Source organism: Laccaria bicolor, genomic scaffold (genome assembly GCF_000143565.1).
Source record: "Laccaria bicolor S238N-H82 LACBIscaffold_26 genomic scaffold, whole genome shotgun sequence".
Classification (NCBI taxonomy): Eukaryota; Fungi; Basidiomycota; class Agaricomycetes; order Agaricales; family Hydnangiaceae; genus Laccaria; species Laccaria bicolor.
The window spans coordinates 500,063-525,968 of NW_001889897.1; the positions used below are offsets into that span (position 1 = coordinate 500,063).

Below are 25,906 nucleotides of genomic sequence, written 5' to 3' on the forward strand. Positions count from 1 at the left end.
ACAACCCGAATGAACATCTCGCTCGTTCACCATCAAGAAGAAGACCACAAGCAGGGGAGCTGATGCTCTCGGGCCCGTTTCGAGGCAGCAATCAAACGGTGCATTTCTAACCTTCAATATTCAATCATGACGCCCTTTTCAATTCACAACTACAGGTATAGAGCCTGCAAAAACGGCGCAACAGCATGGACACCAGTCCAAAACTAGATGTTATCCTCGCCAGAAAACAGGTTGTGATCGACTCGCAGGGTGACCAGGAATCAGCTCCTGAAAAACCGCCTCTCGATCCCTCTGACTGGCATCCAACGTTTACAGAGGGGTGTGAACGCGTCAAAAATAAACTGCGTGTTGTTCGTGTGATTCATCACAAAGAACTGAGCCCTTTGCGTATTGGAGAACACCTTCTACGCAGCTGGAGAGGCTGTTTTGAATGTACGTGTTTCGTTTTCTCGGCTATCTGCATACTGACATATGTCAGCTCAGATCACTATGCGCTCTGGAAGGGAGGAATTGAACACGGTGATATTAGTCCTCGCTTCCTCAAGGTCGGCGTTCTGAACGACTTCGATCTCACCAATATTCCTGGCGAGGATTCTAGAGGCGGGAGACGGACTGGGACCATTGCTTTCATGGCCCTTCAGCTAATCGACCGCTTTAGGGAGAACCCTAGACGATTCTACCGTCATGATGTTGAGTCATTGATTTGGGTTCTTATTTGGATCTGTCTAGATTACAGGGAACACGGTGATGCACCTCAGGGCATGAAGGAGGAGGATGTGCAGAAGACTATCTCGTTCCTTCAATCCTGGAAGACGGGAGACACCGAACAAGCATTTCACGTCCGAACGGCATTCTTTCTTCGCCTCAAAACGGTTGTGCCTCGCAATGCTTCCAAAGAACTGTGGAACTTGGCAAACAAACTGGGTACATGGGTAAAGCGAATGAACGATCACGAAACAGTTGAAGGCCTTGATTGCACTGAGGAGGTGGAGGTCATTCATAAGCAGATAGTCATAATCATCAAGGAGTACGAAAGTAGCGATTGAAGAATGTTGTTTTGATTGAGTATGCACACCAATCCGCTACTTTTCTCTCATCTCCAAAACGGTCATCACGCAAGCTATTCACTGTGGGTCATCAGCAGTCGTCGCAGTTAATGTCGAGTTATTGGGCAATGCATGAAGTACTTGGTCCTGGTAGGGGGACGCCTCGCAGATTGGAGGCGAAGATCGGTACTGGTGAGGTTCGCCAATTCTTGAGCGAGAAACGGCCGACGAACGGCGAATTGGACCATCTACTTCAGCACAAACAGCACAGTGGACGGACTTTTTTGTCGCGATACGGTTACTCAGGCTGTAGGCCGTAACAAGAGGCCCGTTGAAGTCCCCTTCCCCCCATTTCCGCATGCGCCAATAGGATCAGTATCCCCATCTATAATTCACAACGTCTCTTCTTCAGTTCTCTCTCTCTCACTTCCCTTTTTCTCCCCTCTGCTCTCTATTTCTTCGACATCTACCCCCTTCACAACACGCTTTTCCCTTGCGCCGAACACTTCGTTGGATGATAGATGGATGTCCTAGACAACCACAGGCGGCAAGTCGATTTTCTGGATTTTTTCGAGGAGGTTTTGAGGGAGGCTTGCACTAGCGCACCAAAAGACGTGGACTTAGTGGATCGATGCCTTGCGGCTGTCCTGCCAATTTGCAACGCAGCCGACATGGAGAAATTGTTGAACAAATAGTAAGTGGGCCAATACCGTAAAGAGCTCCCTGATTCTGAAGTTACCCAGCTTCACCCCGGCTTCAAACGAGTTGACCGATACACGCCCAAGATCGATGCATTCAACCAGATCTTGAGTGTACTTGACAACCTCGACGCTCAGTCAAACGGTTGCCGCTTTCAAAAACCCACTGAAGTCACTCAGATCTTCCACCACAACGACCCCAAAGCCATGAAAGCTCAGCGCAATTGCATGGACACCCGTCGAAAACCAGATCACTTGGATATCCCAATGCTTACGGAGTCCAAACGCGCCAAAAGTACACTACGTGTTGTTCGTGCGATTCATCACAAAGAACTGAGCTCTTTGCGTAATGGAAACCACCTTCTAAGCGGTTGGAGAGATTGTTTTGAATGTAATTGCTTCGTTTCCACGACTATTTCAACAGACTCACATATGTCACCTTAGGCCACTATGCACTTTGGAAGGAAGGGATTCAACACGGTGACATCAGCCTTTGCAACTTGTTGTGGGACCCCTCCCTCAAGGTCGGCGTTCTGAACGACTTCGATCTCACCAGTATTTCTGGCGAAGACTCTTACGGCGGGAGACGGACTAGGACCATTACTTCCATCGCCCTTCAGCTGATCAAACCCCTTCAAATTGTGAAGAGCCCTAGACGGTTATACCGTCATGATCTTGAGTCATTGATTTGGATTCTAATTTGGATCTGCCTATATTTCAATGGACCTGATGGCATACATCAAGGCATGGAAAAGGACGATGTGAGGGAGCATATCTCGCTCCTTCAGGAATGGAAGACGGGAGACGCCCGTCGAGCATTTCAAGTCCGATGGGCGTTCCTAACACTTCTCCATAGCCGTGTGCCTTGCAAGGCTTACAAAGAGTTGTGGCAGCTGGCAGAAAAACTGGGTATATGGGTATCAAAGCGAGCACTGAACAAAACAGTCCAAGGCCACGATTGCACGGAGGAGGTGGATGTTGTCCGTAAGCAGATAGTTGAATATCATTGAAGAGTACGAAAGTAGAGATTGAATATTTATTGACAGGAATATTGAAGAACGATGCTTTATTTTGGCTTTATTCCGACTCGGAGTCTGCATGTAAATACACAACATTTCTGTCATGTTCATCACGCATGCATCTTATCTACTGCGGGTTTGCCTCAGTCGAAACCGTTAATGGGCAACACATGAACCACTTCATCGTGCAAGGCGGAAACCTGGCAGATGGCAGGAGAGATCGGTACCGGTGAGGTTCACCAATCATTGCCAAGTGAGAAACTGCTGACGAACGACAAACTTGCACCATCTGCTTCATGCATTCATGGCCTAGACCTGCTCAAACACAATGCAAAATGAGAAAGCGTCTCACGATCCCTTTGACTGGCATATCCCAAATCCAATGCTTACAGAGTCCAAACGCTGATATGCCTGCAACGCAGTAGATGTGTATGGAAAATCCAAAACACACCAAATACAAAACCTTCGGAAATGGTTAGCGTTGCTTCGAGTGGCTCTGAAAGACACAAGACGGAGTTCTCTGGGCTTCTCAAAACAGGAAAGGTGATGTAGACACAACTCCTAATGTGTGGGAGTGCGTCCGAAGGTGTGTGGGGAGTATGAGGATGTTAGGGACAATGTGAGTGGAGGGAATAATCGGAAAACGAATAATGCGAAGGTTGACAAGTGCACACAGTGTGCAGGACGATGGCAACTAGTATAACGAAGTGCTGAAACGATTATCAGCTGGAACGAGATGCGAATCGAGGGGTGAAGTACAACTTGTTATTTCGAAGTACTATGATACTACAAATACATGAATGTACAAATATTCGAAAATATTCAAAAAAAGGAAATGTGAAAGATAGAAACAAAGATAAGAAGTTCCGAAACATGAAACATGAAGATAGTAAGAGCAAAATCAGAGAAATGCGAAAGAAGTAAAAAAATGAATATAAAATAAAAGAAGAATAAGTAAGGGGTGGAAAGGCACCAATATATTCGGAAAATGGAAGCAAAGACTGGCTGTGCATGGCGATTGATCCTAGGTTAAAGCTAAACTCCAAATGTGCAAACAATAAGACCGGATTGATGGGAATGGATGAATGCTGGAGTATGTGCCTGTGTGCATTCTTTCGCAATACAACTATTCGGGCATGTGTGAAGATACATCTGAAGTGGCGAGAAAGCGAAAGGGTAATTGTTGATGAGTCTGCGAATGTCTTGTGAACATGTGTGTGGAGATGTTGTCGAAATCCTCGCAAAGCTGTTGAATATTCGGAAGTTCGGATTTAAAGCGTGTACACATGATAGAATATTCGGGGTGTGTGTGGAAACACGCGAATGGAACATCCTAAAGTTGGTGAAGACGTCTGAACATGTTGTTGAATCGAATATAGGCAGGAGGGGACGCGTGTGGAGTAAGATTCGCAAAGTTGGTACACTGCAAACATATCAAAATACCAAGATGAAAATATTTTAAGAGTATTTTGATGGTACATAAATTTTTTCCAAAATACTGTCCGCCAGGTATGTGGTTGGTATGAAAAAAAATATTTTATTACTGTTGCTAAAGTACCTGATTAGTATCTTGATTATATTCAAGGATTTTTTCTCAGTACTGGCCCATGTACTGTAAGAATACTTCCATCACAGTATCTTAACTTTTGAACAAAATATCTTTAATATACTGACATGTCAATATTGGAAGAGTATGATGCTGCAAAAGAAAGATACTTTTAAATTATTATATATAATACTTGAAAGATACTTCTTCCATACTGGAGAGTAAATATAAAGAAAGTATTTTAAAAGTATGAAAATATATTGCATTTTTATGTTACATATCAACACAATATTAGCCAGATCATCATTGAAGATAGATAGCATACTTCAATGCCAGTATTGTGGTGGTATCAAGAATAGACAAACAATACTGACCGACAAGTATGTTGTTAGTATGGAAAAGGTATGAGAGTGAAATATTTTCATAGTGTTTCAATATTGCAGACAGAGTATCTAATTAGTATATTGTTAGTATGAAGGAAATATCAAAGTGAGATATTTATATAGTGTTTCAATATTACAGACAGAGTATCTAATCAGTATGTTGTTAGTATGGAAAGAATATGAGAGTAAAATATTAATATAGTGTTTCAATATTGCAGGCAGAGTATTCAATTAGTATATTGCAACATTATACCATACTTTTTGAGGACTATATTTCATACTTTCATAATAGAAGCATGGTATGGACTGACAGAAATTTAGAAAGTATCTGAATGGTATGATTTCTTAGAAATACATAATTTCAAAGTGAGCACTCAATACCAAAGAGAGAGTATTGAAATCATATTATAGTATTAAATAGTATATTAAATAGATACTAGAGAAAGAGTACTGAAAGTATATTAAAACTAAACAGAATCAGCATACCAACCTGATACCAGTCCCTCAATAATATTGATGGTATCCAAAATGATTACTATGAAGGTACAGTGCAATAATAATAAGAGTAACCAAAAAGTATTAGAGTGATAACATAATGTAGCATGTTTCAAGTATGGTAATAATGATGTGAATAAACTAGTATCATTCAAGTATGGTAATATTAATCTACTTGAATGATGCAGTTATGCTATCCAGTATTTTGAATAATTTTAAAAAGCTCAATACAGGAAGAATAGCAAAAAAGATATTATAATGGAACCCTTGGAGTACTGTGGAAGAGATGATGATGGTACATTCATAAAAACACAGAGCTGTGGATCCCCAGATTTTCATATCTACAGATCTATGGATCCTCTGGAGGTCGCTGTGGCACAAAGGAAGGGCGAAGTATCATATACCCAGAGAATTAGAGTGTGGATGCAAAGCAGATCCATGAGAATGATGCTTTGTTTTTTTTTTTTCATCCTTGGTTTTTGGATCTATGGCTCTTCATATCTCTACATCCTTGAATACTTGGATCTTCATATCACTATATTCATGCATATCCTTGTATCTCTATATCCATGGATACGGGTCTTGAATTGTAATATGTGTCTCTACATAGTTTTGGATGTTATTGTCAATTTTTATAATGTATCTTTCTTAGGATGTTCTCAAATACTAGTCTGTTCCCAGGATATTTGAGACACAGAGCTGTGGATCCCCAGATTTTCATATCTACAGATCTGTGGATCCTCAGATCTTCATATTCAAATCTATGTATCCCTGCATCCTCAGATCCCAGTATCTCTACATCCATGGGTCCACAGATTCCTGGATTTTTGGATCTCTAGACCTGTGGATCTTCATATCTCTACATCCTTGGATGCCTGGATCTTCATATCACTATATTTATGCATTGACAGATCCTTGTATCTCTACATCCATGGATCCTTGGATACTTGAATTTTCATATGTCTACATTCCTAGACACCTTGACCAATATGTCACGAAACTGTTAAGCAACACAAATTCTACAAGTGAGATTAGTTTTGGATGTTATTGTTAATTTTTTTTTGATGACTTAGCACACTTGTCAATTTGCACCTCACAAGTGGCAGGCCACTGCAAGCCCACAACATTGGGCAATCTCAATCGCCTTAGCCAGCAACAGATCCTCAGATTGTTGCTTTACATTCATGGATCCACAGAGCTGTGGATACTCATATGTTAATATCTCTACCTCTACAGATCAAGGGATCCTCTCAGATCTTCATGATCAAATCTATGTATCCTCTAATCTTTATACTTGTGCATCTATGGATCTACAAATCTCCAATACTCAGATCCCAGTGTCTCTATATCCACCGATCCATGCATCCTCTATTTCTGAGATGTCTAACATCCACAGATCCTCAGATCCCAGTTCATGTGTCCACAGATCCCTGGATTTTTGGATCTCTAGATCTATTGATCTTCATATCTCTACATCCTTGGATGCTTGGATCTTCATATCTCTATATTCATGTATTGACAGATCCTTGTATCCCTACATCTAATATTTTCTAAATTCACAGATTTTTGACATGTATGCATTGTCACGGGTTTGGTGACCCACATGGGTAAGGCTAAGGGTGTCATTTGGTACAGGTACAGGTTGGATTTGACAGGTATGGTGCAGGTTGGTATACCTATAGTAAGGGTTAGTGGGTTACCCATGGTTCTCCATGCTCAAATCAAGCATTGGCATTTGCATTTGCCGGTGCTTCTGGTCATCCTCATTCTCCACCCTGATGGATCGTTGGGTCAGAAGATATGAGGATCCATGGATCAGTGGAGCTGTGGATTTAGAGATACAAGAATCTGTGCATCTGCAGATGTAGAGATATGAGTCTATGGGTCCCTGGATCCATTGATGTAGAGATACTAGAATCCATGGATCCATGGACCTCAGATCTGCAGATTCTTAGATTTTCATATCTGTACATCTATGGATCTACAGATCACCAGACTCTGGTATCACCATATACAAGCCACAGATCCATTGATATAGAGATATCAAAATCCATGGATCCATGGAGCTGCAGATTTTTAGACTTTCTACATCCATAGATTGGCAGATCCTCAGACCCTGGTATCTCTACATTCAACTAGAAATCTTATGAAACTTCAATTTAACATTCAAAAATTAAAGATCTTTATATTTCTATCTCCACAGATCTATGGATCCTCAGATCTTCATATCCAAATCTATGTATCTTCTGATTTTTATACTTGTGCATCCATAGATCTACAGATCTCTAATATCTGCAGATCCTCAGATACCAGTATCTCTACATCCATGGATCCATGGATCCTCTGTTCTTCAGATGTCTACGACAGATCCTCAGATCCTATATCTCTACATCAATGGGTCCACAGATCCAAATCTCTATATTCATGCATTGACAGGTTCTCGAGATCTATAGATCCATGGGTACTTATATCCACAGATTCCCAGATCCTGCAGATCTGCAGATCAACAGATATTCCAGCTGTTTTCATAATGATAGGCCTTTGAAGGCCTATCCAGCTATCATATCTCATCTTCAGATCCTAGTACCCCTATATAATACTTTCCATATTTTTAGTGCCAGAAAGTGAAAGAGAGTTTGATGTATTCTTGAAAGTTCGCATCTAAGTTTTGTGTCATCATTTTTCAATGCAACATCAATGATTTCTGGTGTATGGAGATGATATCTTTCTACATCCATGGGTCCACATAGGCATTGTCATGGGTAAGGGTAAGGGTACCATTTGGTTTGGCCTATCATTATTAAAACAGCTGTCATATCTCATCTTCAGATCCTAGTACCCCTATATAATACTTTTCTGATATTATTTTAGTACCATCATCATCTCATTTCATACTTTTTTAGTACTCCAAGTTTTCTATTATTAATATTACCATACTTGAATGATACTTGTTTATTAACCACTCTATCACTTTTTGATTACTCTTATTGTTATTGCACTGTACTTACATAGCAATCATCTTAGATACCATCAATATTATTGAGGGACTGGTATCAAGTTGGTATGCTGGTTCTGTTTAATTTTAAAATATGCTTTCAGTACTCTTTCTTTAGTATTTATTTAATATACTATTCAGTATTATAATATGATTTTAATATTCTCTCTTCAGTATTTATTTAATATACTGTTTAGTATTATAATATGATTTCAATACTCTCTCTTCAGTATTGAGTCCTCACTTTAAAATTATGTATTTCTAAGAAATCATACCCTTCAGATACTTTCTAAATTTCTTTCAACCCATACCATGCTTCTATTATGAAAGTATGTAATATAGCCCTCAAAAAGTATGGTATAATGTTGCAATATACTAATTGAATACTCTGCCTTACAATATTGAAACACTATATAAATATTTTACTCTCATATTCTTTCCTTACTAACAACATACTGATTAGATACTCTGTCTGTAATATTGAAACACTATATAAATATCTCACTTTGATATTTCCTTCATACTAACAATATACTAATTAGATACTCTGTCTGCAATATTGAAACACTATGAAAATATTTCACTCTCATACTTTTTCCATACTAACAACATACTTGTCAGTCAGTATTGTTTGTCTATTCTTGATACCACTACAATACTGGCATTGAAGTATGTTACCTATCTTCAATGAGGATCTGACTAATATTGTGTTGATATGTAACATAAAAATGCAATATATTTTCATACTTTTAAAATACTTTCTTTATATTTACTCTCCAGTATGGGAGAAGTATCTTTCAAGTATTATATATAATAATTTGAAAGTATCTTTCTTTTGCAGCATCATACTCTTCCAATATTGACATGTCAGTATATTAAAGATATTTTGTTCAAAAGTTAAGATACTGTGATGGAAGTATTCTTACAGTACATGGGCCAGTACTGAGAAAAAATCCTTGAATATAATCAAGATACTAATCAGGTACTTTAGCAACAGTAAATTTTTTTTTTTTTCATACCAACCACATACCTGGTGGACAGTATTTTGGAAAAAATTTATGTACCATCAAAATACTCTTAAAATATTTTCATCTTGGTATTTTGATATGTTCGCAGTGGTAGAATATTCGGAAATTCGTTCGGAAATTCGGGTTCACGTGCCTAGGATAAGCGCGCGCTCATCAACGCGTCAAAATTAACCTACGTCTTGTTCGTGTGGTTTATCACGAAGAACTGAGCTCTTTGCGTAATGGCGAAAACCTTCTAAGCGGCTGGAGAGATTGTTTTGAATGTAAGTGCCATTTGGTTTCATCAACTTGAGTCTGCATATTCACACTGAGCTCAGGCCACCATGCGTTCTGGAAGGGAGGAATCGAGCATGGGGATATTAGCCTTCGGAACCTGATGTGGGACCCCTTCCTCAAGGTCGGCATTCTGAATGACTTCGATCTCATCAGTATTTCTGGCGTAGACTCTAAAGGCGGGAGACGGACTGGGACCATTGCGTTCATGGCCATTCAGCTTATCATACCCGATGGGAAGGACCCTATTGGACGGTTATACCGCCACGATGTTGAGTCATTGATTTGGGTTTTGATTTTGATTTGTCTATATTACAGTGAACCCGATGATGCACCTGAAGGCATGGAGAAAAAGGCACTGGAGAAACACATGTTGCGCCTTCAAGAATGGAAGACAGGAGACGCCTCTCGAGCATTTCAAGTCCGATCATGTGCGTTCCTAGCAATTCTCGATAGCCGTGTGCCTTGCAAGGCTTACAAAGAGCTGTGGAACCTGACGGAAAAACTGGGTATATGGGTACTAAAGCGAGCACTGAACAAAACAGCCGAAGGCCGCGATTGCATCGGGGAGGCAGTGGAGGTTCATAAGCAGATAGTTCATATCATCAAGGAGTACGAAAGTATTTCTCTCACCTCCAAAAAACAAGCTACTATTCATTGTCGGGTTGTTCTAGGTCATCGCCGTTGCATAAATTGGGCGGTGCGTGAAGCACTCCGTCGTGCAAGATTGAAGGACGTCGCCCACTGGACTTTAGTCCAAGTTCATAATTGAATGTTGTATACTCGAAGACTGTCAAGGCCTGAGATGGAACGGGTTTGGTTCAGCTGGAACGGATTTTGCGTAAAATGATAAATAATGAAAGTCGGTAATTTATGTACGTCAAAGTCGGAAATGAATATTTGTGAATGATGTAGAGAGCCCATGACGCTTGCGAGACGCAACCAATGTTGTGCTGGCTGCGTATGTTTTGATCTGGACACCTCAGGCCACTCAAAAAGACTCAGAAAATACGTCTCGAACGCTGTCGCTCGCGGCGTAGCCAGACAAGAGATGGAAGACAAGGCACAAGTGAAGTGAAGAATGCGCGTACCCCTATACCTGGAAAAACACGAGGCCGACCAAAAGAGTTTCAATCCCTCTCAACATCCGTCTCTCATCGGCGAAACGACATCGCACAAGCGCCTTTGGAACTGAAGAAACTCCCTCGAGGGGCAGCCATCATGGCGTTCTGTCAATGGCGCAGAAGGCCATGTTGGAACAGGAGAGTTTGATTCACGATATAGGGGGCTTGAGGCTAGTCGCAGGCAAGCTGCGGAAGGAGGGGATGAGGGAGCACGAAGCGCAGATGATGACGACGAATAGTTCAATGATGATTACCTCTGGGGAACGTTGTGCGTAGGACCATGGTTGAGTGTTCGTTTTCGTATACCCTGGAATTTACCTTGACTCAGTCATAGGCACCCTTTTCTGCCGTACCCTCACTTTGGACTATTTCTCGACTTAATCGGTGTCTTAAGTTTTCTGATGCTTGTCCGCACCGCTGTTATGCGCCGACTGCGTTGTGGGTTCTTCCAATTCAGCCCATTCCAGTGAAACGAGGCCGGTAATAGGTCAGGAAAGCTCCTCCTAACTAAGACACTCTGTTGCTCATGCTTGACAAGCGCCCCCGAGCCGACTCACATTCAGACGATATTGACTTGGTTTTTGAAAGGATCTTCGCCGTCATCGATGCTTCCAAAACCTGCATACTCCGTTACTAGGAACACTCTTAAAACGTCAGCTGCTTTCCGCACTGGCAGAGGCTGAAAATAAGGAGGCCACACGCCAAGCCGCAGAGGAGTTCACACTCGAAGAAGCAGTTATGAACTTCAGACTGACATACGCCCCCACACTGTGGGATACCGCAAAGCACCTGTGGGACATTGAGGCATTGCCTGACTTCAAGACCTTTCAGCCTTCGGCATGCCTTGGTAAACTTACTCCCTGATCTTATTGAACCGTGCAATGACAAGGGACCTGAACAGAGTCGGTTTTGGAAAGTTATCTTGGAATATTATATATATGATCGATCTTGTAAGGCGGGGTGTAAAGTTCCTCTGGACTTCATAATGTGCGAATGTATAGCAATGGTGAGTTGGTTAGACTTCTGTTGCCAATCTTACTTGAATAAGCACCAAAAACTTCAGCGAAGAAAAACTCGGTCAGCTGAGGACAGCCAACGCACAGCAACAACTTGGGGTACCATCAAAGTGCACTGCGAAGTTTCCTTCACTCACGCAATCAATCCTTTGCCAATGGTTCCCAAGACCATCGTTTGTGGTCGTGTTGATCATGGTGTCGGAATTGTCATCCGTTCTTGGAGAGTTCCTTATCGGTCCTTTCACTCGGTCCTGCTGTGAGGCCGAATTCCATGGCGGCGTTACTGACGCTTTACCACAACTCGTCGTGTATCTTGCATCACTACGTCAATCCCGCCTCAACAAAGGACGAAGCAACACCTCTGTCTATGGCGTTGTGACAGATGGTTTCGCTTTCGTCTTCGTAATTATTACACATGAAGGCATCCTCAAAGAAAGCCGTCTGTTCGATCTCACGCACGGATACTTGTCGATTGTGTTAGGGTGCTTTCATATACATCTTGGAGACTGCAATGTCTATGTCTCCAAGTTTGACGCCAGAAAGGTATGCGTTGCATGAGTTGGAGGACGATGGTGATGACCCAATTTGTCTTGATGACTCTCCCCATCTGCATTCCGACGACGAATTCGAACAATGAGGTCCGCTATCACTTACCGATGAATATCCTTTGTATTGTAATTTCATTCACTCATGATCATCCAATACAACCCCAATGCAGTCTCGCTCCAATCGCTTGCTCAAGCTTGATTCATTGGGTTGAAGATTTGAAGTAAGGTGAATTTATGGCATGAAGTCGGGAAATGAATATTTGAGAATAGCTCATGACGCTTGTAAGTTGTGAGACGCAACCAAGTTCTCACTGACAACATACCCGTCGCTATCGTTGGCCACGTCGTTGAATTCTACAGACACATCTCTATCTTCTGAACGACATCAACGACGTTTACGAAACCATATAAATGTCGCCACTTTCTTCAGCAGAGTCGTCAAGCATCGAGGATTTACGTACCCCAGGGTCTCGTTTTCGCGAAAGGAACCAGCCAAGCTTAGCAGGCGAACGAAGACCTTCATGGACGCCCTCCATATTGGCAGACGACGAGAACTCGCCTATCACAATCCCACCACGGTCGCGAGCGCGCCATGTTTCTCAGCAACGGGCTGCGCGTATTGATGTTGAGAACCTCCCTATTTCCCTTGCGGAACACAGCTTGAGTGCGAGGCGGCCATCGTTTGCACCTCAATTGCCACCCGATGGACTGGATTTCGACCGTTTTCGCCAGGAATACGTTCGGGCGGCCAACTCGGGTAGTTCTGAGCGTTGGAGGGCGAGCGAGATACCTGCAGTGGTTCCTCCGGACTCGCCTGAAGACGGGAATTTTCGACGTAGCTTGGAGATTAACATGAAGGGCTTGGTGGGGGATGCCGTTGGTAATGTGAGTCTGCTGTTGTCCATGCTGCCTATCACTGACATTGCTCAGATGAGTATAAGTCCCGCTTCGAGGGATGTTGTGCTGGCTGCGTGTGTTTTATCTATCTTGCGCTCAGCTTGTCTGGTCTAACATAATGCAGGCGTCGAGGTCTATTCATCATCGACCTCGAAGCTCCTTTCGAAGTACCCCGCTTCCTACCCCAAGGCGGGACATGGGATGTGGCCGACGTACAGTGGAATCCGCACCCGTCTCGAGCAGAGTACATCGTTTCAACTTCGAGCGAGAAGCTGTCAGTTGTCTAGCCTTTCCTTATGTGGATTCTAACTCCTCACAGTTTAATATGGAATCTTATGCTTGTAGGGAAGACATCCATTCAACATATCCTCAAATCTCACTATCGCGCTATCACGGATATCAACTGGCACACCACTGAGTGTGATACGGTGGTTAGCACTGGGATTGACTCATGGTTGTGGGCTTGGGATCTGAGAGAGCCTAGGAAACCGATTTTTGGTTAGTGTTTCTCGATATTGCAAATTCTCGCTCTAACGAAGTGATAATTCCAGGTTTATCTGCATTCAAAGGTCAACTACTATTTGTCCAGAGGTGTGTCATGCTCAAGTCTCTTCAGCTTCCGGCACCCAGGTGAAGTGGAACCGGCAGGATGGCAACATCCTCGCATCGTCACACTCGAATGAGGTCTTAATCTGGGATCGTCGGGTCAGTTTTGTTAATAACCCTCCTCAGACATCTATCTCATGACTCTGAACAGAAAGGTTCTCTGCCCATCACCCAAATCCAGGCCCATACCTCCAAAATCTACGGCATCGATTGGTCGCACCATTCTTCTACTGAAATCGTGACCTGCTCCCTCGACAAGACTATCAAAACTTGGAATACTAATGATGTAACAGAACCAACGTCGTGCATCCGAACCACATACCCCGTCTGGCGTGCAAGGACACTTCCGTTTGGTGAAGGGGTGTTGAGCTTGCCTCAACGGAGTGAAACAACATTGGAAATGTATGCTACGGCGGAGACGCAAATTCCCGTAGAGACATTTGAGGGACATACAGATGTTGTGAAGGAGTTTGTGTGGAGAAAGGGTGGCAGAGGTTGGTTTATCATTGTATTCTCAATTTCCTGCGACTACTGATAGGTTTTCCATCTTCAGACGAGTTCCAATTGATAACTTGGTCCAAAGATCGTACATTGAGGTTCTGGCCCATTGGAGCAGATGTCATGCAGCGTGTTGGACATACCCTTGCCCTCAATAGGGGTCGCTCCCGATCTCGTGCCCGTTCCCGTCATAGTGGTAATGCAGAGGACAGGGATTTCACCACCACCTCCTTCCGCAATCTACCGCCAGCAGGTTTTACAGATCCCCATGCGAAGGCAGTCACCGCGCCCATTGGGTACCGTGCGATTCTCGCTGAAGTTCGGGCACCATTACCACCCACACATCAGGTGAACTCAGCCGTACAGCCGCACTTTGACTCGCGTGCTTCGTTCTACGATAGTAATGAGCCGCAGGAATCAACCCCGACGATGAGTAAGCCTATTGTCATGCTGGGGCAGAGTACCATGAGTCGGGGTGCGATTGGGGGTAAGAGCCTTGTGCGAGGAGTGGACTCATTTTCTTGGCTGGCCAGTGTGAAAGTGGGCAGCAAGCGGGGGAGCAGTTCAGGGGCGGGAAGTGGTGGGGATAGTACTGGTGCTTCGAGGGTAGGATCGATGTCAAGAACGCCGTCAGGGATAGAAATACGCGATCCGGAAGGTTCTGGAAAAGGGAGGAGTGGTAGCCGGGGTAGAGGAGGGGAGGATGGTAGGAGGGACGGGGAGGGCAGTCAGTCTTCCACTTTGCAGGATGAGTGAGCTGGTTTGCTTTCTTTGGTATTTTGATATTGATTCAAGTTTTAGGATCACGACGGTATTGACTAAGCTTGCTGCGTCCAAGATTACGCTTGAAAAGGTAGATACCTTCTACGTGATCGTGCTTCGCCTTGCTAATGTAACATTACAATAGCACGACCTGACTAAAAAGCGAAGGTGTACCTTGGGCTTCCATGGTCCCTGGGGAGAGACCTCGTCTGTGTTCATGCGGATAACATTCACTTTTCCTAGGGACTATCCACAAGCGACACATCCTGGGGGAACCCCTGGTGTTGACCTAGAGAGGAACCCACTGATTTCCGTCGGGGATCGGGAGTTCATATTGAAGCGCCTGCGTGCCATCCGAGAGCGGAAAAGGCCCTGTCTCGAAGCGTGCCTTAGGTTTTTACTCTATGCTGAAGAGGGTCATATCGGTGATGACCCTGGGTCTTCTTCTGAGGATGAAGAGCATTCGTCGACTAAGAAGCCCAAAGATTTCACATTATCTTTGATGCGGAATATCAAGAACTTGGGTGAACCGCGGACATCACAGGGAACGTTCGGTCCCAACGGTGTGTTCTTTGCTGATATATGGAAAATGTATTGATCAGGAATTTCGATAACACAGGCGAACTCATCACGTTCTTTCGAGCGCCCCCTCGAGTGGTACGCAACGTATTCAGGGGACTTGGTGAAACTTCTTCTCCACCAGCGGAAGATCAACAGCAACAAGCTGAATCGCAGCAGCAACCACCCCGGCTACTTCAATCACCTGCTTTGGTCTCAGATGCTGTTCGTCGGTTGGGGTTGTCTGCTAAGGATCGAGAGGTAAAGCCACTTGATCCACTGCGGCCTGAGAACAGCGCCAACATTCTCCGAGCCATGACGAATCTTTTGACTGGGTCGGGGCATAAGGTGCGGAGAGATTCCGATTCGAGACCGCGCGGGGAAATGTCGAAGAACTATCCAAGGTTCCCTGCAAGACGCAGTGTTGTATTCATGAATGGTACGACCAGTATTGCTGGCGGGGATAGGAAGGTCGCCCTGGATTATGAGTTTCAGGGGGACAGTTTGAGTGCTGTTTGCGACAGAAATGCAATTGTTGCACGGGAGCATCGGAGATATGACCACGAGCGCATTTTCAGGACCTTGAAGACGCTCTTCCGTACGCCTGATGATGATGGAGATGAAGACCATAGTAGTACGGAGGATCTGAACTCTTTCGCTTCGGAGACCCTCGCCCGCGGAGTCATCACTCGAATGTGAGGTTCTCTTCTCATGTGGCGTCCTCGTACTCACTTTGCGTGATTGACTCGTCAGATACTCGGACCTTAGCAAAGGAAAAGATGTCCAAATGCTCGCAATGCTATCGATGCTTATTTTGCAAACCTCACACGGAACTACCCCTCATGTAAGCATGAGGAGAAGGAAGTCGGAGGCTCTAGGCGTTTACCTTCCACCACTCAAGATTGGGGGAGTAGACTACTTCAGCATAACAAAGTCGATTAAATCCAACCCCCTTTCACCGCTGTGGCCATCTCCAATCGCACCTACCTTGGCCCCTTCTTTGTCCTCCTCCAACTCATCTCGAGGCTCCTGGTCAAGCCTATTCAACGCCGCTGGCGGCATGCGTCAATTTATGAATGGTTCATTGAAAGAGGTCACTACCCCCACGGAGGTGCCATTATCTACCTCGGATCCACAGCTCTCTCCTATTCCGTCAGCGAATAGAGCAACGCCCGAGTCCCCTGGGCCGAAGCGGAAACGGACGAGAAAGGACTCAGTGATTCATTCCCCCAGCCCTGCTGTATCGAAGTCATGGAATGATTCAGCGTCTTTACATCCGCCCAGACCTTTTGCGGTTTCTTTTTCGTCGGCAGGGCATAGGCGACTGGCATTGTCGCGTCTCGCGGATTCAAATCTATACTTGCAGGAAAAGGAAGCTGTTGTATTTGAACCGCCTATCCCAGATCAGGAGAGGTATGCTGACTGGTTTTACAAGCTTATTGACTAACTCAAATTGTCGTGCAGTCCAGACTCATTGTTCAGTCCAGAGCTCGTCAAACAGTTTACGCTCCACGTATCCTTTTACGCCGAGATGCTGTTCAGGTGGAAATTGTTCAATAAACGACTAGAGCTGTTGAAGGCCGTGAATCGTCGGAATCCACATCACGATAAGAGCGAGCCGCATAAAATAGGTACCATCTGAGCCTTTCGTTTCTCTACAGACTTATAACAGGTGACTTCTACAGGTCTTGTTCGTGTGTGCTCACGAGTGGGTTGTGAAGTGCTTCTTCCCGATAAAGCGACCGTGTGTCAATACTGTGGCACGCCATGTCTTATGGCATGTTGTACAATTTGCAGGCTCCCAGTGAAAGGTATGTTTTTGGTACCGTATGGTCTTCGTGGCTGTTGACCCATTCATTCACCTGCAAGGTCTCTCACGCAGCTGCGTCCGCTGTTACCACGTCACCCACATCTCGTGTTGGAATTCATTGGACGTGCCAATATGTCCTTCGGGGTGTGGATGTTTCTGTTCTGGTTACGATGGCCCCCAGACACGGCCCTCTACTCGACTTGGAATGACTCCTCCCCTAACGTCGTTGGCGCTATCTTGATATGGCACGGGATAGGCAGTGCTTGATGATGCGTTCCCAATGATGCGTGTCCGACGTTGACAAAGTCAAAATTTTCTTGGACACTGGACGGACTGCGGTCCCCCACACACTCGCGCACTGCTGCGGATAATTGTCGTTGTAGCACAAGCTAGCACAAGGTGTTGAAATCATGTTCTGTAGCTTTCTATTGGAGCCATATGGTTAGATGTATGTCCGTAATCTTCATTGATCATGTCACGATCATGACCCATAAGTCGGTGAGAAAGTGGACTCTATCCACCTCCCTCTTCCACCACTACCACCATGTTGGTCAGGACTCTGCTTGCGTACGCGCTGGCCACCATTTTTGGGCTTGTTAGAGCAAGACATCAAGAGTATTTGGGAATCCCTTTGGGCAGTACTGGTGCGTAATGCGTTGCATGAACTGGGTATAGTAGGTTGAAATTGATGGATTCCAGCGTCGCAAGCCTACGATTACGGCTTGTTTAGACCACTCGAGGACCTCTCTGTCCTCTCTGAAACAGAATTCACGCGACTCGCACACCCAGCGTTTCCTCGACACAGTGTACGGATCAAGAAATCGTCGTTTTGCGATGAGACCGTCAAGTGAATTTTCAACTACACCCATCGTGACTATGCTGCTGCTGACTATACTACATGTAGAGCATATACTGGGTACATTGATATCGAAGCCCGACACCTCTTTTTCTACTTTTTCGAAAGCAGGAGCGATCCAGACAAGGATGACGTGATTTTTTGGACGAACGGAGGTCCGGGCTGTTCGTCTTCGCTGGGGTTGTTCATGGAGTTGGGTGAGTACCCTCAAGGGCCCGGGATGCTTTCTTCCTTACCAGAACATGGATCTTATTGATGGAACTTCCCGAGTCCTGCACCAGCTGTCGCACTCACAGTTTAACTGTTCTTGCAGGACCTTGCAGGGTTGCCAATGCCGTCAATGGGACAACCTTCCATCCTGAATCATGGAACTCTAATGCCAATGTCTTTTTCGTGGACCAGCCTATAGGAGTTGGATTTTCATATGCAGATTACGGGGAACATGTTGTACGCACTGCCATCGCGCTTTTCTTGCTTTGGTTTATCTATCCCTCCAGTCAACAACGGAGGAGGCTGCCAAGGATATTGCCGCATTTGTCTCTATATTCTTCGAAAACTTCAGCAAGTTCAAGGGCAGGCCTTTCCATATGGCAGGAGAGTCCTACGGCGTGGGTGGCGTTAGTCGGCTGAAAACGTACAGACCTAACTTTGGCAAAACAGGGCCGATACATCCCTGTTTTCGCAGCAGAGGTTTATGACCAGAACACGAAACTCGTCGAAGCCGGAATGACGCCCATCAACCTAGCCTCCATTATGATTGGTATGGGCGTTCCATAGCTCGTTTTACGTTTCTTTCAATGAAAATCGTTTAGGAAACGGCCTCACGGACTTCTATTCCATGACAGAGTCATATTTTGACTTGGTTTGTTCGCCTGCGTCAGTGCACCCAATTCTCGACATTGCGTACGTAAAGTATCTATTGCCCATGGCTGTGATTGAGTTCCTCTTATCTCAGTTCCTGTGTGCGAATGAAACAAGCGGTAATTATTCTTGATCAGCGACTTGGGCATTGCTCATGTGGACATAGCTTCCCAGGTGCATGAAAATGCTAAAGGAATCATGTGTGGATCTCTTCGACAGTATGAGCTGCAATGCTGGTGTGGCGTTCTGTGAGGCGGAAATAATATTGCCATTTTATCGCACAAGTCAGTTCTCCTCAGCAATTGCTGGTAATTTCAAAACTGACGTCGTACAGAGAAGAACCCCTACGATATCAGCCGGGACTGTGAAGGAGAATTGAGCGATACTCTGTGTTACCCCCTGACCAAGTGTGTTCCCTCGCTTCTTTTTGGTCTATGAAACTCATTTTCGGCGCACAGACAAATTTCAACGTACCTTGACTTCCCGAAGGTACGCTCCTTGCTAGGAGTGGACCGATCTCTCGCCCATACCAACTTCTCTTCCTGCTCCTCTTCTGTCGGTTCCGCCTTCGGGCTTGCTATGGACGAGTTTCGGCCAACATACCACTACGTCAGCGCACTCCTCGAACGCGGAGTCAAGGCCTTGATCTACGTAGGAGTGAACGACTGGATCTGCAATCACGTAGGAAATGAACGTTGGACGCTGGCGTTGGAGTGGAGTGGGAAAGAGGCTTTTGGGGTGGCGGAGAAGAGGGAGTGGGTCGTTCATGGAAAGAGGGCGGGGATGACGAGGAGTGCAAAGGGGCTGACATTCGCCACCATCGATGGCGCAGGACATATGGTCTGTTTTTCTTGACGCAGACATTTCGATCTTGATTCAGATTGCTTGCAGGTTCCTTACGATAAACCAAAAGAATCATTGGAAATGGTCAATCGTTGGTTAAGTGGAAAGGATCTCTGAACACCTATTGGAATAAATGATATCTGGAAATTATTTCTCAAATGCTAATGTCACTCCTGGATTTTTGACTTCGAGCCTACTAAGAAAAGTTGCACTAGGGAATCTCAAAAATGTCCCACACGACAACTGAGAATGAACGGAAATCAAATCAAATAGATTGAGCGTACAGTCGTGGACAAGCAAAGCCCACTAAAAAAATGGCTGACATAGCACTTCCTTTTTGAGTATCTGAAATGATGCATATTAGTTAGCTGAAGTTCCCAGTCAAATTTCAAAGAGATTTATCGAGCAGTTCTTGAGAAAATGTCTATTTAAGGAAATGGTCCCTGAAATTTTGGCAAAAACCCTTAAAAGGAAATGGAAAAATCCGAAAAAATGCGCAATCGCTTCCTTTCAATAGACGGAGTGTGTCCACCGCGTTTCAAAGGGTTTCATCAAGTGGTTGGCCCACAATAAAATCTTGAATTTGACTAATGCTGCCTAAGAAGAAAGTCAATGCCACCTCAGAAGCACTAAATGCTTGTCCTGCTGAGGTGATCTGGCAGTTTATCAACTGATCATGGCAGTGGATGTCAGCTTATCACATCAGATTGACTGGGGAGCCTGCCCAGTGGGCTGTGCAAAAGCAAAAAGGGCACTGAAGTGTTTCTAGGACTGCAACGATGGATTTAGATACAGCTCTCAACTGGATTTTGTACATTACATTTGCGATTCTTGACCCCAAAAATTTGGCAATTACTAACTACTCGTGGGAAAAACTTTGGAGGGGGTGTTTTCGACGTCTTTTGAAAAACTGAGCAAGATTCTGAAAGAATCTCGCAATTTCATCGAGTTTTCGGTGAGAAAAGCGATTGGTGGGCTTTGCTTGTCCATGACTGTAAGTAATCCTCTTACGTTGAGTTTCTTTCCATCTGTCAATTCTAATCTCGGCTCCAGATGTGTAGAGAGGTCCGGTCCGGCGGTCCGCGGAGTTTAAAGTCGGAGGCAAAAAAAGCGAACAAAACACGAACACAGGACCTCTCTAGTACAGTTGCGGACAGCCAAAGTCAACCAATTTGATATCTCGGGAAGGACTAAATATTTTGACATTCTGACTTCAGATTCGAACTCAGGATGTGAAAATACGTCCAAAAACACCTCTTTGAAGTTTTTCCCACGAGAAATTGGGTTGGCCAAAATTTTGGACTATTTTTGTCGTTCAGTAGGGCTCTTCAGCGGCTCTTAAGACCCCCTTGGCAGGCTCCCAGTGCCAGAGGTGACCGAAAAATTTAGTGGCTCTTGCCAAACATTATAATTCTGATTGGAAATCAATGATATACAATTTGCTAAAGGTGGGGAGAGGAGGGGGGTCAAAGAGACAGGGTTTATTGAGGGTCCAAAGGGGTGGGAAGACCCTGAATTGCCATTTTCGGTAGTTTAAAATCATTTTTTTCTACAAAAACGGCTCATCAGAATTTCCCCAAAGTCCAGGATCAGATGCAGCTTTAAAAAAGAAGTTGATTGCACCATTTTTCATGATTTTAGGGGTCCATTTAAGGGTCGGCCAATATTTTTGGGGTAAAATTTCTCATTTCATTGATTTTGAAAAATCGGCTCGTGGAAATCAAAGCATTGAGTCCTAATCTTCACGTTTCTGCAATAAAAAGTACTATTGAAGGTTGTGCAGGGTCCTCGTATCACCATCATAAAATTAGTTGACTTTGGCTGTCCACGACTGTACATCTGGTGCAATTTGATCAGTAGGGGTAGGCTCGTGTGACAACGTCACGGTGGTCACTTTTGTTCACACCATTCCTCCTCCTACTCAGGCAACGAAATAATACCACCAACTTCAATCTTCTTTCTGAAAATGACTTTATTACACTACCTTGATTAGTTGTCTATTTTTTTTCTCTTGAAGAGGCATGCTACTTGGTCAAAATCAAATGCTGATCACACAACCACATATTTTACTAATAAATTTCTGAGACTGGTGTGGACCTGCCTAATGGTTGGAAACCATGTAGACTATATGTTTTGGCCTTATGGAACTGAGGATGTGCAAGTTTCCTGCTTTGGACTGTAGGGATGTTGCACAAGCAGATGACATCTTTTGCCTTATCCAATGCACAAAACTGGGTACTGTGAAGTGCAAAATGCTGTCCCTTGTCATTGATTTGTACATAGGATTGAAGAGAATATTAGCTTTTATTTTTGCCAGCTACTTTTGAAAGACTGAGTTTGTTTCCTGCACCACTGACCTTTCAGAAGGCTTGTACTCTCCTTCAACTATGATTATTTGCTCACAATGAAGCTAAGGTGTAGAGCTCAGTTATTTTATACTTTATTGGTGATAAAGCATGCTATAAATCTCAGAAATAATTTTGGAGCAGACATGAAAGTTGTAGAGATGATTTGGGATGCAGGACTTCTTGAGGATGAGGTGTGTTACAAGCCTGTCACACGAGCCTACCCCTTCCCACCAGACATTATAGGGCAGGATCTTGTGTGTGAATTTTCTCATTTTTTTGCCTCCGACTTTAAAGTCTGCTGATGGGATCTTATCTCCCTCCTGGATAGCGCTTGATCCTGCCCTATAACGTCGGGAACGAGACTATGTCAATTCAACAAAAAGCACAAGGGCAAGGTAAATTTGAACAAACCTAGTATTTAATTTGCCTTGCTGACCTCCCTTGACCAGACATTAACACCTTTGTTTCCTTTTTCCATGACCCCTGCTCTAGTAGTTACTGAATCAATGTCATGATCCAGAGGCAACTCCAAGAGGTAAACATTTGGTTCATCCCAACCCTCAGGAAGAACCCAATTGTGTTCCTCCTGACCAGTGGGATGGACAAGGACATAGTTTATCTCAACTAGCAACGGCTCCTCTGCCTTCCCCTTCCCCTTTAAGTCTGGCTTCTTTGCTGGTGGAGGTTGAACAAGTTCACCTTGCTGACTGATTTGATCAATGATTTCTTGTACCATGACATAGCCCGTTTGTGAACCTTTATGTGATTTGGATGTTGTCATCTGTAGTAGCCAGAGACATTGAGGCTGGGGGAGGGGAGGGAAAGTGACAACAAACAAATCAAACAGGGGGTGGTCAACCATCGTTGGAATGTAATACACATTCTCATAGAGGTGTGGTAAATTTTTGGAGTGGAAGGAAACCACATGTTGCTTGATTTTTGAAAAACTGGGAACAGTTTCAGGGGAGTCCGGGTTGTAGTGGACAAAGTGATTGGAGTGATTGTGACTGCCCATCAATCTGAGAGCCCATGTCCCATCAGTCTTGTCTGGGTTGGCAATGAAATGATGAGCAAAAGGCACAAAAAGTGAGTCTGCAAGGCCTCTTGTATGAGGCATGGATAGAAAATGTTTGATTGTTGAGCCTGCTTTAGCCTGTGACTCATACAACAATCGGCACTTGAAGAACTTCTCAATAGTGCTTGGAAGTCCAGTCCCAAGACTGCAAAAGACCAGACCTGCAGTCTTGGTCTTTCAGATTTGAGATCACAAGACTGCAAAAAGACCAGTTAACATGGACTGGTCTTGTTGGTTAAGACCGGTCTTTTGTACCTACATAATAACCCTTCAAAACGCACCTAAGATCGTATTTTTAGGCCAAAAACTGACAAAGATACATACAAAACTGTAAAATATTTTGTGAAAAAAGCAGATGTACCTTAGTATTTTTGTATATACAGTTGAGTGCAAAAAGAATGAAGGTTGGTTCATTTTTCTGGTTCTTTCTAAGAATCTATTGTACCTCAAATGTATTTGTGTATTACTTTACATTATGTAGTTGTGTCACACTTCCCTTGGTATGGACTAATTTCAGTGAAAGCTGGAGCCTTGAGAAGGTTTTTATTCTGGAGGCCATTTTTGGCATCTGAAAAAAAAAAAAGTGCTAACTGGGGAGGTAGCCAGAACATACCTCTGGTCAACCTGAATGAGCCTATCAAAGAATCAGTCAAACATACTGAGTGGTTAGGTCTGTAGAGGCTTTGGAAAATGGCTTGTTTTGTCTAAAACAGGCCAAAAATGACCGTTCTTGGTCTTTTTGTTTTGGGCCAAAAAACCAGACTGGACCAGACTTTCAAGCACTACTTCTCAACAATGGCTGGAGACAAGAAGTCAATTTCCAACTTCTCTGATATGAGAGTGCTGACATTGTTGAGGGAGATGAGACAGTCCCAGGCATCTCTTGCACCTGTGGATGGTTGAGGACAACCTAAGCCATCTGCAGCCTTCTTCAGTTGCTTGAAGGATGTAACAAGTGCACCATCATAATCATCCACTACTTCCTTGAAGCTGATAAACATTGCATGGAAAACCTGTTGGGGGATGACTCCAAAGCATGAAACAAGACCATCCAACAGGATACCAAAACCTCTTCAAATGATTTGGGAAGCGCCTCCAGGCAAATTTCCTTGAGAAATTCAACAAGACTAGGGTTGCCAACTGTCAATAAGAGATTTGGATTTTTCCAGTTCTTCATCTGTATCGCATTGTGTAAGTTTGTTTTGAATGCATTAAATTTGGGAGAATGCTGTGTGCTGCATAGAAAACACTTGAGAAATGAGAAATCTTGGTATCAAAAGTGACATCTTACATCAATTCAAGCTCCTCAAGAGTCCATAGTGGGAACACAGTGTAAAGGGGATGTCACTGCTTCTGCCACTGAAAAAGGTCTGGATTGGGTGATGGACATTGCAGGGGGAAACATTGGGGGTGAACTGCAAATGCTGGGACCCTCTCCCAGGATCTAAGGTCAAGTAGAGTCCAAATAAACAGATCAGGGCCAGGGGAGGGAAGATCATAGGTTCTTGCATCTCATGAGGCACCATAAACACCATCATTGTGGAAAAGCACATCTTGATCAGCTGCATGAAGCAGGACAACTTGTTTCATGCATAGGAGACAGATTAGTAGGTACCATGTGAAAAGAGTTTTCCCTACAAATGTCTCAGCAAGACATACAAAAATCTGTGAAATAATCATACCAATGCCAGGTTGACCTGTGATTATCACTCCTGTTTGAGGGAAGCTCAGGGCCCACTTCCAAACCAACTTCTCAGCCTCCACATAACATTTGCAAACCATGAGACTACTGTCTTGGGATATTGGCAGAGCAAGATCATCAAGAAACGACCCAGAGAGGTCCTCCAGATCAAGGTCCTTCGAATTGCGCCACTTGTCTGCAAACTCTTGCCAACATTCGCCTTTTTTGAAACTTTCCCACTTTTGACATCCATGATCATGCTGTAACAGACTCATCACACATTCCACCACTCATCAACATCTCCACACATGTACGCATATGACACCCCTTTCTTATCCTTACTATTACCAATGACTGGATATCCGCTCCTTCCTGACCGACCTTTCACTACTTGGCAGTTACACACTCCTTATTTAGTTCTCTCCTATTAGATAAACCCCCTATCCCTTTAGGTACTTAAAGGCCTCATTCATACCAGAATACCCAGTGAATATCATAGTCTAAACCTGTCTATCGTGTTCGCTACCCCACTCAGTGTGCCACTACCAAACCGTTGTTACTTCTAGTCACAGCAGTCACTATCGTCACATATTTTTGACAGAAACTCAACTCAACTTCTCTTGTCTCTCTCATCTCCCCCTCTTCCTCTCATTGCCCGTCTTCTGGAATCCATTGGCTTGATCACCCGTGACCCCCAACTTCTGGCAACAATACCCTGTCTGCTTTTCTTATGTCTACCTCTACTCGTTACCAATTCCGGGCTCGTCGCTCATCTCGTTGATATGCGTTGCATGGGGATGACTGTGAAAGTGCGAAACACGCAAACAAGGATCAAGCGCGTTGGGAAAACCCTAAGCACCTAAACACACACACACACACACACACACACACACACTATCACAATCTCAGTGCACAAGTTCGAGGGCCTTTGGTATTAAGA

At 44.1% G+C, this 25,906-nt stretch overlaps 5 protein-coding genes across 5 annotated transcripts; 4 read left to right on the top strand and 1 right to left on the bottom strand.

The window, feature by feature from the left end:
* Positions 1 to 185: 185 nt before the first annotated feature.
* On the top strand, positions 186 to 3,315 carry LACBIDRAFT_330357 (uncharacterized protein; the record flags this gene model as incomplete). The annotated part of the gene is made up of 8 exons (XM_001884538.1): positions 186 to 432; positions 484 to 932; positions 1,201 to 1,238; positions 1,713 to 1,740; positions 1,766 to 2,135; positions 2,189 to 2,728; positions 2,791 to 2,992; positions 3,189 to 3,315. The coding sequence occupies 8 exons, from the start codon at positions 186 to 188 to the stop codon at positions 3,313 to 3,315; spliced, it is 2,001 nt and encodes a 666-aa protein (XP_001884573.1).
* A 7,841-nt stretch (positions 3,316 to 11,156) lies between these two features.
* On the top strand, positions 11,157 to 12,181 carry LACBIDRAFT_304146 (uncharacterized protein; the record flags this gene model as incomplete). The annotated part of the gene is made up of 3 exons (XM_001884539.1): positions 11,157 to 11,454; positions 11,509 to 11,613; positions 11,671 to 12,181. The coding sequence occupies exon 3, from the start codon at positions 11,816 to 11,818 to the stop codon at positions 12,179 to 12,181; it is 366 nt and encodes a 121-aa protein (XP_001884574.1). The 5' UTR covers positions 11,157 to 11,454; positions 11,509 to 11,613; positions 11,671 to 11,815.
* A 401-nt stretch (positions 12,182 to 12,582) lies between these two features.
* LACBIDRAFT_304147 (uncharacterized protein) lies at positions 12,583 to 17,543 on the top strand (the record flags this gene model as incomplete). Its single annotated transcript, XM_001884540.1, has 14 exons — positions 12,583 to 13,056; positions 13,102 to 13,142; positions 13,193 to 13,342; positions 13,388 to 13,566; positions 13,658 to 13,773; positions 13,826 to 14,168; positions 14,228 to 14,924; positions 14,974 to 15,025; positions 15,080 to 15,497; positions 15,554 to 16,187; positions 16,246 to 16,905; positions 16,957 to 17,123; positions 17,178 to 17,303; positions 17,362 to 17,543. The coding sequence occupies 14 exons, from the start codon at positions 12,583 to 12,585 to the stop codon at positions 17,541 to 17,543; spliced, it is 4,239 nt and encodes a 1,412-aa protein (XP_001884575.1).
* A 303-nt stretch (positions 17,544 to 17,846) lies between these two features.
* Positions 17,847 to 20,037, top strand: LbPR_S2 (serine carboxypeptidase; the record flags this gene model as incomplete). Its single annotated transcript, XM_001884541.1, has 12 exons — positions 17,847 to 17,946; positions 18,002 to 18,149; positions 18,207 to 18,355; positions 18,472 to 18,605; positions 18,656 to 18,775; positions 18,819 to 18,918; positions 18,971 to 19,061; positions 19,114 to 19,138; positions 19,186 to 19,303; positions 19,354 to 19,426; positions 19,478 to 19,859; positions 19,911 to 20,037. The coding sequence occupies 12 exons, from the start codon at positions 17,847 to 17,849 to the stop codon at positions 19,977 to 19,979; spliced, it is 1,509 nt and encodes a 502-aa protein (XP_001884576.1). The 3' UTR covers positions 19,980 to 20,037.
* A 2,265-nt stretch (positions 20,038 to 22,302) lies between these two features.
* Positions 22,303 to 23,327, bottom strand: LACBIDRAFT_330360 (uncharacterized protein; the record flags this gene model as incomplete). Its single annotated transcript, XM_001884624.1, has 2 exons — positions 22,303 to 22,572; positions 22,647 to 23,327. The coding sequence occupies 2 exons, from the start codon at positions 23,325 to 23,327 to the stop codon at positions 22,303 to 22,305; spliced, it is 951 nt and encodes a 316-aa protein (XP_001884659.1).
* Positions 23,328 to 25,906: the final 2,579 nt, after the last annotated feature.